The sequence below is a fragment of the Myotis yumanensis genome, unplaced genomic scaffold, assembly GCF_028538775.1.
Source record: "Myotis yumanensis isolate MYYU_CA2020_CCGP unplaced genomic scaffold, mMyoYum1.0.hap1 SCAF_3, whole genome shotgun sequence".
NCBI lineage: Eukaryota > Metazoa > Chordata > Mammalia > Chiroptera > Vespertilionidae > Myotis > Myotis yumanensis.
The window spans coordinates 135,614,437-135,627,758 of NW_027223754.1; the positions used below are offsets into that span (position 1 = coordinate 135,614,437).

The 13,322-nt window shown below is 34.8% G+C and overlaps 1 protein-coding gene across 3 annotated transcripts in view; it reads right to left on the reverse strand.

Annotated features, from left to right (window-relative positions):
* The window catches only part of TMTC2 (transmembrane O-mannosyltransferase targeting cadherins 2), a 413,884-nt gene that overhangs the window by 179,995 nt on the left and 220,567 nt on the right, over positions 1-13,322 (reverse strand). For all 3 annotated transcript variants that reach the window (XM_070409633.1, XM_070409634.1, XM_070409635.1), the window contains exon 4: positions 6,451-6,565. In XM_070409633.1, coding sequence (XP_070265734.1) covers positions 6,451-6,565 — 115 coding nt within the window. The remainder of the gene's footprint in view (positions 1-6,450; positions 6,566-13,322) is intronic.

A 13,322-nucleotide genomic window follows, 5' to 3' on the forward strand; every position in this document is an offset into this window, starting at 1 on the left:
ATCTAATTCAAGAAGGGGCTTTATAGCTTCAACTAGTTTAGGGATAAGGATCAAAATACATTTAAACAATTCAAAAACCATAGTTATCTAATACCCACTACTAATCTTATCACTTACATTGACAAATGGGATCTTCTCTGCTCTGATATGGATTTAATAATTCACTTATAAAACTAACAAATATAGTTAGAACTCCTATAAGTATGGGAAGATACAATAATCAATAAGAAATTGCCACTACATCAACAAGCTGAATATGAATGAAAATGGCCACTGTGCTTCAATATTAACTTTAGACAGATATTCTTTATGTTGCACAAGTATTTATTTATTCCCAGCTTATTGATAAGTCTTGTTCTCTGAGGCAGATGTTGATCAAAAGGCTTCATGGCATTTCTAGAGATGATCATATACTTTTCCTCTTCTGACTTTTTAAATTAAAAGAATAGAATAATTGAATGGTAATATTGAATACCATAAATCTAAAAATAAATGCCATCTGATAGTTGTGTTTTAATCTTTAATATGCTGCTGCATCCACTACATTAAATTTAAGACATGTCAACAGTTATATTAATAAGTATAATTGGCCTGTCCTGGTCCTGTTATTTTGTTCTTGCTTGTTTGCTTTTTGTTCTGTTTTGGGTTTTCTGGAGGGAGCGGGTGTTGGGAGTTACTATCCTCTTTTTTTTTTGGTGTTAAATCTAATCAGACCTTTGCTATCAGCATTATCTAGCTTCACAAAAATAAATGAAAAGTGCAACTAGGTGCAAGAAATACCACTTCATCAAAGATTTGACAGAACTCATGAAATCCCTAACTTGGTACCTAGTGGAAAAGATTCTTTATGTGGTTTTCAAAATTTTGAGGTTTTTTTAAATTCAGATTGCCTACCTCTTCTTGTGCCAATGTTGGCCATTTCTATTTTTCCAAAAAAGCATTCATCTACAGATTTCATATCTAAGACTTTCATATATTTAGTTACATTTTGTTATTTTAACTTTCCATATATCTAGTTGTAGCCCTTTTCTGATTTTCAATGCTGTATATTTGAGATTTTATATTTTGTCCCATATTACCATTGACAGAAATTGTTCCTCTTTTAAAGAACAAGCTCATATATTATATTTTATTAACATTTTTCTTTTTATTTCCTTTAAATTTATTAGTTTATTTTATTGTTTCTTTCCTAGCTTCTCAGATTGGATAATTATTTAGATTCTTTTAACATAGAAAAGGCAACTAGCTTAAAGTGGCAAAATCTCTATTTTCCACAGAAATGATCTGCTCTGTTATGTAAGATAATCAGAAACTGATTAAACCACATTATACACAGTATAGCAAAAGTAGGTGTACAGTTAGTTGTGAGTATGTGAAACAGAGTTTATTTTTGAATTATTATTTATTAATTATTGCATTATTTTCCTTATGAACAACTGTAAACTTACCTTTACCCAACCCTATATTTATTACCTGCATTCTGAAATCAAATCCCAAATGAAATATTTAATTTTCTATTGAATTATTATTTAAATATCATTTGGAACAAAGTGACTGGGACAAATCTATAACAACAATGAAAGAACATCAGCTGAGTATTTTTCAGCCTAGAAATCAATTCTATTTCAAATGTCAGTGAGTGGTGTAGTTACAAGGTTGAAAGTTGACTATGTATTTGTGAAATTTGACAGTGTCAATCACTAAACAATGGCCCATCTCTTTTGTTTCTGAAAATTTCCTATACTTGAAAATAAAAACCAGCATCATAATGAAGATCTATTATACCAGGTATTTAAAAAACTTAGTCATGTGAAGTAATGCATTTCAATAAATTGGGCAATATAAATAGAAGGCTGAATATAAGGCTGTGCAATGAGTGTACTATATCTATTGCTACTAAGAGTAGAAGTAAGTACCACTTTAAATTTCACATTATGTGACTATTATCTGTAAGCATGGATTGACATGGTATCAATAGTTTATAATTAATGAATTTATTTATGTTTTTAAGAACTATTTTTAAAAATTGAATTTTAGGGAATGAGGAAGGGAGAGGGAGAGAGAAACATTGATGTGAGAGCAGAACATTGATAGGCTGCCTCCTGCATGCCCCCTATCAGGGATTGAACCTGCAACCTGGGCATTTGCCGGGACCACGAATGGAACCTGCAACCTTATGGTGCATGGGACGATGACTAACAAACTCAGCCACACTGGCCAGGAATAATTTAGACACTTAAAAAGGCTTTTTGATGCAATTTCTTCTTCAAAGCAACTCTTACCTCAGTGCTACAAACCCACTGATGATCTTTCTAACAAAATTCTACAGCTTGAGTTCAGTAAACAGAGTAACTGACATAAAAAGTTAATTTATATTCTCTATTAGATTTAATTTCAAATATTCTACATGTAAAGGTTATTTGAATTAATGTTTTTTCTGAATTTGAAAGATATACATTGAGGGTTTTTTCTCACACCTTCTGTTTATTCTGTAAAAATGTGACTTTATGGATATAGAGTTAACTTTTTTCTTAATCTCTTAAGTTCAAATTCCAGTTCCCACACTATTTGTGTGACCTTAGAGAAATTGCCTCTGAGTTTCATTTTCCTCATATTGTAGGCTTCATTTAAAGACAAACTATGATAACATTTGTAAAGAATTAAGAAGAGTGCTTCGTATATGTAAGTAATTCAAGTAATTGCTATCAAGAAAAAAGAATCAATATTATCCCATTAATTTATTAAAAAGATATATAACCATTTATATGCACCTCTCATGTATAACTTGATACTAATACTGAAAAAAAAAACTGTCTTCAAAGTTTGAAGATATTATCAGGCAATGCTGCCCCATTTCAGATATAACCAAATATCATTTATACAAGTATTTATTTAATAATTTTTCAAATCATTTTTATCTATCCTGACATAGAACAATATTTATATGTGCTTTTAAATGTGCTAGTATTTTTTAAAATTTAAACATAAAATTCAATATACAGGTACTAATTTAGGATTCTCTCTGACCTCCTAGAATCATCCTGTGGCTGGTCAATGTTGGTGTACCTCCCTTTAGTAATGATTGCTTGTGGGTTTTTTCTAATTTATCTTTATTGTTGAAATTATTATAGAAGTCCCCTTTCCCCCCACTGATCACCTTCACCCTGCTCCTGCTTCCTTCACCAGGTCTTCACTGCACTATTGTCTGTGTCCATGGCTATCCATATATGCATATAAATTCTTTTGTTAAACTCTTCCCTTGAGATTGGTCAGTCTGTTCCATATCTCTGGATCTATTTTGTGAAGTTACATAATCATATATATCTCCCTAGTAAAAATTTCTAACAATATGAAAAATTTTAATAATTTACAAAGCAGTAGCTTTATGAACACTGAATTCGTTTAAAAAAATCTAGGTTACTGACTAAAAGTACAGGATTTAACAGAAGTGTATAATTTCCAAAAGCTTTTAAAATTCATCAGTGAATATGAATATTTCATGCAACTAATACATATTCATTCATTTCAGGCTTTGGTCATATAGCATCTTTAAGATACTGAACTATAACTGATGATATGAAAAGTAATTAAAACCTGCTATTACCACAAAGGAGCATTATCAGGTTAAGTTTACTTACTGGTAAGATTGAGCAAAGCAAATTCATTTTCTTTCAGGATTTGAAAGAGAACAAGGAGCAATTTCTATACATCAGAGAGAATTGTGTATTAAAAATAGCATATACATATGAAAAAAAAAATTTTCCCCAAATATTCTCTAAACTATCTTTGAGAAAACTTCCTACCTATATAAATAGGTAGAAAAGAAAAAGTTTGTTCCTAGAGAAATATGATATCATATATTTATAATATTATGGGTTGTAAAAGACCTATCTTGGTGCATTTTATTGATATTTGATTTTAAAAACCATTGAAAAATTCCCTATTTTGAAATATAATTATTGAATATCAGATTTCTGTCAATGACATGGGTTACATAATCTAATACACTGAAATCATTGCCAACACTTCTTGTGGAATTTAAACCTTTCCCTTTGAGTTAACAGTTAAATGTAGTTTAAAAAAAATAAAACCCTGTCATTATTAGAAATATTATGGAGCTATCTATGGCATTTATGACATAGCTGATTTTACTACATTTAGTGGGGGGGGGGGGGGCGGGAAACAAACTGATTGTGTTACTTGTTAGCAATCATTTCTCCAACAAGGATTTTTCATTAGGGTTTGGGAAGGTATATACATATACTTTCATAGTTTATATATGTATCTAGATAGTGGAGTTTTAAAGGTGCAACTTTTAGATTACATGTAAATTGAATTTATCTAATAGAATAAATTTCTCTTCTCAAAAAAGAATAAGCCTAGATAGATACATTTCCTTTTTTCTTTTAACCTTTGCCCAACAAGAGATAGAGAACTGTGGATAAAAGAGAGAAAAATAAGATCAAAACAGAGATGCTAGTTGTTCAGCTTACTTTCTCCCCCAAAATGTATAAAGAATAAACACCATAAGAAAACTCTCATCCCATATTGCAAGGCAAGAGGCCCCTTTGACAACATTACTTTCATATACAAAAAATAAATAAAAAAGGAACATTTGTGTAAATTTATCAAGTTGATAAGGTTTTTTTCATGAAATAAAGATTCTATTAATCAATAATATAGTTACATCACAATATTTAGATGGAGATGTGGGAAAAGACCTTGTAGGAATATCAAGATATATTTATTCAAGTAAAAAAAAAAAAGATGTAAACTAAATTATTTCAGGGAAAAGGATGGTGATATATCTGGTGAGCGTGAAACACAGCAGAGAGCAACAGGGGTTGTGCAAGCTGGAAAGGATGTGCCCCATCTGAAAACCTTCCAGGTGAAAAAAGAAAAAATTAAAACTGTGCAGGTCAACACAAAACACACGCTGACCTAATTTAGACCACAGGCCGTGAGACGAGACCCCAGTATGAAGGCCTGGGGTGGGGGGCAGGGACCGGCTAGCAGGGGGAAAAAGGGGACATATGTAATACTTTCAACAATCAAGATAAAAAACAAAGCAAAAACAAGGTAAATATATAAACAGGAAATTAAACTGAGCTCACCCTGTCTGCTTGACGTTAAAAATCTGAATCTTTTTTCCTGTTAACTTTTATTTTACCTTTTTATCTGTGTTTTTAGATTTAGACAGTACAAAAGACTTAGATGCAACCAAGGCATAAATACATACTAAAAATTAGAGCTGACAGATAACTTTGTTATTGTCAATATTACATAGCATTCATTGGTCACAGCAGTGACATCTTACTCTGCCTGGTCTCTTCCAGCAGGGAATTCGTACTCCAATCCACTCCCCTTCACTCCACTTCCCTCCCCTCCACTCCACTCCAACTTTGGTGGCACTGTCAACAGTGGTATCTTATAGCCCCTGCCACACTGCCCAGCGTTTCATCCAAGAGAGGACACATAACCCCAGGAAGATATAGCAAGACCTTTTTACAGGATTAATAGAGACACCAAGACAATCTCTTCTGAGACTGAGGAGTCAGGATGTTATACACATAACAGTATAAGAATCATCTTTCCCGTTGATATAGACAGGGTTCCACAGAGAATGAAGCGAACCTAGAGGAGCCAGAGCCACAAAATGTAGACAAATTCTTACAACATAATAAAGCAGCTGGATCTAATTGTGCCACATCTAGTTAACGCCAGGAATTTTCAGTTATGGGAGTTAATAAAACCTCTTCTGTGTTTAAGCAAGTTTAGACTACGTTTCTGTTACTTATAAACAAAAGTGTCATAAATATAAGAGGCCAAAAAAGGGATTTTGGTTAATTTGCATTTATCCATTCACATCTCACTGTACCCCTAGAGACTTTCTATTTAAAGAACAAAACCAATTTTTCCCCTAGGGATTTTTCTAATCCAATGTACACCAATATTCTAAATTATCCAATTATCCCAACCTAATTATTAGTACCACTGGAGAGGGGACAAATAAAAGAAGAGCCGTTATCTTATTCACTAATACATGTTCTACATATACTTGGAAGCAATTTTTTAATAGAGGATAAAATCTATTATTACTAATAGTCAAGATATCAATTATATAAATTATCAACCATAGCAGGTTTATTTTATGAACCCATCTAAGTATTAGTGGAACAAATTTTTAAAAAATTTAAAAGCATTTAAACCAATTTTTGTTACATGGCACAGTACTTCAGTTGTGTCACATCAATACACATGAATATCAACGAGGTGGCCCATAACAAGGAAGTCACAAATACCATCCACCTACTAGTCTCTGAGGTATGATTAATGAAAAGACTATTTCAGAAAACAGTTATCATCTCCATCTCCAGCAGTTAAATCAATAGTCCCTCTCACCACATGTTTCAAAGATGAACCAAACCAGAGAAAGCAATGCATACTCACAAATTATAAAGCATGTCAGCCATGTTGCTACGGTAGTACAAAGCATTCCTATAGGCGCTTTCAGCTTCGGAAATTTTGCTCTGACTCTTCAGAACATTTCCAAGGTTACCCCATGCTGCCAAGAAGAGAAAGAAGTATTCAGGCTGAGTATCAATCCAATTATACGTGACATAGTATCAGGCCATCAGGAAGTACCACAGGGAGAGAAAAGCTTCATAAAACATTTTTAAGATGGAAAATTTATTTCCTTTATACTCTAACATTTCATCAAACCAGAAGATTAAGTGCAACCAAAGCCTAAAAAAATCTAAAGTAATTATTATGTCTCAAAGCTGATACACATATACAGTTCATCATAAGGCCAAGAACAATGTTATCTTAAGATCACCTACAAAGACTTCATGGTCTTTCGAATTTCAGTAGGGGTCTTCATGGCCTGAAATTACTGTATGCTAACTGGGCCAGAAACTGTAAGAAATCACCTTAAAATAAACAAAGATCTCATTCAAATATTTAAAAACTGATAAATGACATAGGAGAACTGGGAATGAAAAGCAGGAAAACTAAACAAGATCAAAGCTATAAAGAGGCTTAATGGGCACTGGGACATATCAGTAAAACATGCTTCGTAAAACAGTTAAGTATAATAAAGTTCTTTTATACCCTTCCTGCTAACAAACACATTTCTGTGAAAAGCAGTATCCCAGTATTTCCACATATAATCATTTTAAAAGAATCTATATTTTGTGTGCTCTTTGTTTTTCACCCCAAATAATCATGATTTCTCAACATTAAAAAGAATAAAAGTCATAATTCTTTTATCAACAGCTGCCCATATAGCATGACTCTCAAGCAGAACTATTCCTCAAACTGGGATGCTTCTCTTGTCTTCCTTCCTTCGCACAAAGAAAGATGGGGTGTCAAGTCCTAAAACTAGAATCCCTCACAGCTAGATCGGGATGGGAAAGTTTGTGTCAAGATATATTTGGGTGAATACTGAGTATACCTGAAGAATGAAAGCAGTTTTTAAGTATCATTTTTTTAATGCCTAAGTATAGAATCTTTCAAGCCCAGATGTGCCGACGTGCCCTATAATTTAACAGTCTGTGTCTCAGTTTACTCATCTGTAAAATGGGAATTAGTATCTCATGGGCTTTGTGATATTAATAAATTAGATAGCTGGTGTGGCTCAGTGGATGAGCATCTACCTATGAACCAGGAGGTCATGGTTCGATTCCTGGTCAGGGCACACGCCTGGGTTGCAGGCTTGATCCCCAGTGTGGGGTGTGTAGGAGGCAGCTGATCAGTGATTCTCTCTCATCATTGATGTTTCTATCTCTCTATCCCTCTTCCTTCCTCTCTGAAATCAATAAAAATATATTTTTAAAAAGTTAGTAATATATATAGGGTGTTTAAGACAGTGTCTGACACATGGCAAACAATAAACATTTGCTATTACCATTGATATTGTTGTGGTTGATGCTCTTTACAAATTACAGAGTCAAGCATTGATTATAGAAAAAATGTCAAATATTATATACTTTATGCACTCATATTATCTACACAGAATAATAATCTTTTATATTTGGAAAGTCAAATACCTCCTTTTGCTGCTGATGGAAAAAAGAGAAAAAGGACTGAACTTAACAATTGTCCCAACCTAATAATGCTACATGCACCATGCCACAAACTTAAACACATCAGCTGAATTCTCAACACAGTCCTGAACACAAATATTATGCCCAGTCTTTGGATGAGGAAACAGATTCAAGGAGAAGTTAATACTGGATATTAATTACAGGAGGGATTCCAAACCAAGGCTGGCTCTTTGCTGCCCTCCACCTAACATTTTAATACCACATTTCATCTTCCACTGCAAAACGACATTCACACACTATGCATTAGGCCTTGATATTATGTCTATAGAAATTGAATCCTTAAATTGAAATATAAAAGAGATAATTTAAATTACTGTCAAATTTGAACACTAAATGCAACAACAAGAAATACAAAGTAGGGAAAACAAATAGTAAAATAAATTATAATTATTTTCAAACTTAATATGCATAAAACCATGTGTACTTTATATGTAGGCCCTCACCTACAAATTAATGAATCATGACTATGGAAACTTCTAACACCCAGGCTATTTTTCAACCCACCTCACCTCTCCCAAAGTTCTGATTTAATTGTGACATTTATAAATGAAACCATATTTACATTAGAATTACGCCAGAGAAATGCATCCAAATATTATTTTAAGCAGCAGGAAAACATCATTAGGATGCTATACCATCTAAACCATAGTCCTAGACCATGCTCAAAAGAACATTATATTTTAAGGCATATTTCCAGAGAAAGAGATTGACTTTTTCAGATAGCTATACCTCAATTAAATAATAAACTAACAAGCATTCCTCTTGTTATCAGTCAACAGACATATGTATAGAATATATGTTCACTCATTTGGTTGCTTGTTCATTTATTCATTCATAAGTATATTCATTTACTAAACAGATCTTGGTTAATCCCCTCTTTTGTGCCAGGTACTTCCTTAGGGACTGCACACTTAGAGATGTACAGACATGCACTCGGAGCTTATGTGTGAAGTGGGGAGTGAAGTGAGATGGCAAAGGGAGTACCACACAATAGAACAAATGAATGAATGAATGGATGAATGATAAGTGCTACAAATAACATAAAAGAAAGACAGAGTACATGAAGCTAATTTAGACAGAGATAACTTACAAATAGGGAAATACGTTTGATCTCTAAGGAATAAAGGATAAGGAGCCAGACTTACAAAGACTGATGATTCCAGATAAAGGGAATTGTTAGAGTAAAGGATATAAAGCAAGAATGCATTTGATTATTTCCAAGAACAACAAAGGCCAGCCAGTTGATTAGTGGCAAGATGAAAAGAAAAGCCATGATGAAGTCACAGAGGCAAGCAGGAGTCCTTCAGGGTCTGCTAAAGACTGGGGGTTACTTGACTTGCAATGGGTGGGGGAGAACTTTCAGAGAGGAGTTTTGTGATATATCTTAATGTATTTGAAAAGATCACTCTGCCTCTTCTGTGAAGGAGGTACTCACTGCAAGGGAATAGCGAATGAACAGAGAGACCAAAGGTAACTGCAGTGAATGAAGAGGGCAAGAGTAGGGTGGCTTCCACCGTGACAGGCAGCAGACGGAGAGGGCTATTTCAAAGTGAGAATACAATTAAGAAATTAAGCCCTAGCCAGTTTGGCCCAGTGGACAGAGCATCGGCCTGTGGATCTAAGGGTCCCGGGTTTGATTCCAGTCAAGGGCACATACATTCCAGTCAAGGGCATGTACCTCAGTTGCAGGCTCCTCCCTGGCCCGGGCCCTGGTTAGGGTTCATGCAGGAGGCAACCAATCATGGGCAAGGTTATCTGTGGCAAAGCTACAAGGTAAAACTAACTTTCTTGTTTTTTGTCCAAATGAAATCGCTCACAATCTCTCACATCTTTATAATTAAGTCACTACCCTGGGTGACTCGGGGTGGGGGGGAGAAAAATTCAGCAATTAAGCATATATTTTAAAACAATTTTAATTGCTTTTGGATGAGAAAGAGAAGGAGGGAGAGGAGGAGGAAGAGGGGAAGAAGGGAACAGGTTGGGGTAGAGGGAGGGAGAAACATACAGAATCTGGTAGAACACCAGCTTGAGGTCAGGTTACTCTGAGACCATGATAAGTATGAAAAAGCAAGACTACTTCATAATTTTATTAAACGAAAAGAGAAAAGGGTCACTGTACAACAATCCACAAAATATCAAATATCCCTCGCTTGCTAGAAATGATTTATTTATCCAGTCATAGAATGGTCTCAGCATCAAGTCTAAAGGACACCCCTCATTCCTTGTAACTTCTCCGAAATCACCCAACCAAAGTCCAGTTCCAACAACAGGATATGTAATGAGACTCCACAGGGTCTCCATGGTACATTGGTCCCTCAGTGTAAGAAGTAAGTCACCTTCCTTACCACAGGTGTGTTCCTGGTGGTCTTTAGCTAAAGCGCACTGACATCAAAGATTTCATCACACTCAAGTATGAAAACAATGCCACTTAAAAATCCCCTCTCCCTTAGATAATTGTTCTTCAATACAGTGTTTATAAAAACATATTTTAGCTTTTTAAAGTAAGAGCTGCCAAAACAAAGTCTAAAACTGACGCACACATTTTTGGTGTAAAAACTATCGCCATTTCCAAATTTTCAAATTTAAAAGTGATTGATTTTTGCATCAGTGCTACCAAAACTCAATGCTAACGTAAAGATTAATACAAAAAATAGAAAATCATCCTAAACCATATGACCTAATAAAAATCCCACCAGCAGTCAAATAGTAATTATTTTCATGAAAGTTGTTCATTTATCATGTTTCAATAATAAAACAAAAAGTAAAAATCATTGTTGAATTGAGAAATCATTTAAAATCTAGCTAATGCAGATATATTCCAGTTTAAAGGAAAATATATTAAGGTGGAATACAAAATGTACATCTTAAATAGGCTAATATGATGATTTCATGTGTACACACTTAACCTATAGAGTTATTAACCTATAGAGGAAAGACAAAATAAATACCAAGCATTTTAACTAATACTCAAATTTATTAGTAACTCAGAGAAATGCAAATGATAACAAAATATAATTTCTACTCAGATGGGCAACAAATAGAAAATTGGATAAAGACAAGCACTAATAGGGGAAGGACCCTGTGCAGAGTTGGTGGCAGTGCAGCCTGGGCCAGCCATTTGTTATCCTATCTGACAATACTCAGTCAAATCAACGAATGTCATTCATAAGTCAAGAACAAACTCTGACCAGCAATTCCATTCCCAGGGAAATTCTCACCTAAGAGGACACGTACAGGGTGTTTAACCTTAGTTTTGCTTGATAGTAAAGTAACTGATTGTCTACCCTGGGGGTACCATGTGGGGCATAGACTTTATGGATTACTATGCGGCAACGAATTCCATGTAAACACTGTAACATGAATGGACCTTAAAAAGGTCTACAAAGTGACAAAATATTGAATGCATTCCATGGCACAACACCAGTTATAAATATTAAAATTTCATTTGCACCCAACACATCACTGCATAATTTATAAGAGTATATCATAAATTGAAGGATGCAAATTAAGTACATTGAAGGTGCTGCCTATAGTACAAAGGGAAGGTGAACTTAGCAATAGAGATAAAAGCAAATGAATATATGAATCAAAGAGAGGAAATGTGCAGGGATTATCCTGAAAACATGCCACAAGCCAAAGAAGAAATTAAACTAACACCCTGCAGCTGGGTTCAAGGGGAAGGGAGAAACGAAAAATGAAAGTCACACCCACATTCTTTTAAATAGAGATGGAGTTAACCTATATCCTACTTAAGGAATAAAGGGTTTTAACATTCACTAAACTTTTTCTTGTACTAAAACAATTCAAAACAGATGTTTGGGATTATCTTCAAATTTTCACTTTGTAATTATACTTTGGACTTAAAAGATCTTGTATTTTCATTAACATGTAATGTCATTTACATTTTTAGGCCCATAAATTTTATTTAGGTGTTCAACTCATGTGGTGATTTTTTTCAAGTACAGTTTTATTGAAATAAAATCCTCAATTACTATTATTCTTCCAAGAAATTCTGATGAAGCCCAAAAATAGTACCCATGCTTTTAAAGTCTGTATTTCAGTAGACAAGTGTGGACAGATGAATTCAATTCACATTTGAAACTCTGAAGATAATATAATAAATCACTTATTTGAAGTTCAAAAATATATAATTAGTTCTTTCTAAAATATCAGAGTAACTTATCAGTTTTCCCCAATAGTGTTTCAAAATATTTAGGGCACTCATTTTATTCCTGTTGTTTTACAAAATGAGTATTATAAATTGATCTTATATGGGGTCGGTGGGACTGCTGTCTGATCTCATGGCTTTTCCTTGCAGCACTATAAATCTAAGTGGCATTAAAGAAAAGGAAAAGAAGGGACAAGAGTAGGTAGAGAACTAACATACATATATATAAGTCAAGGACAAATCCGACCAGTGATCCCATTCCCAGAGAAATTCTCACCTAGGAGAACACATAGAGGATATATATATGTTTATTATTATTAATGCTTTTATTATTAATAAAAGCCTAGGTGGCCCTCATGCATGATGTCATCACAAGATGGCCACATGCACAGCAGAGGCAGGGCTCGGCAGCCACTCCGCATGGTGAGGCCTGGGTATCCCATGGCTCGGCGCAGTATGGAGGAGGCAGGGCCCGGCAGAGGAGGTGGGTTGCGCAGGGGAGGGCAGTTGTGAGCGATCAGGCTGGCAGGGGAGGGCAGTTGGGGGTGATCAGACCAGCAAGGGGCAGTTAGGCGTCAATCAGACCAGCAGGGGAGCAGTTAGGGAGCGATCAGGCTGGCAGGCAGAAGCGGTTAGGGGCAATCAGGCAGGCGATCAGTTAGGAGCCAGCAGTCCTGGATTATGAGAGGGATCCCAGATTGTAGAGGGTGCAGGTCGGGCTGAGGGACACCCTCCACCCTTCGTGCACCGGGCCACTAGTATATGATAATAAAAATCATAAAGGTGTTTTCATTTACTTAAAACTTACTATTTGATGGAACTCCCATTTGACCCAGTGATGCCACTTCTAGGAATATATTCCCAGAAATTAGAAACACCAATCAGAAAGGATATATGCACCCCTATATTCATAGCAGCACAATTTACCATAGCTAAGGTTGGAAACAGCCTAAGTGCCCATCAGCAGATGAGTGGATTAAAAAACTGTGGTATATCTACAGAATAGAATACTATGCTGTTATAAAAAGGAAGGAACTTCTATCACT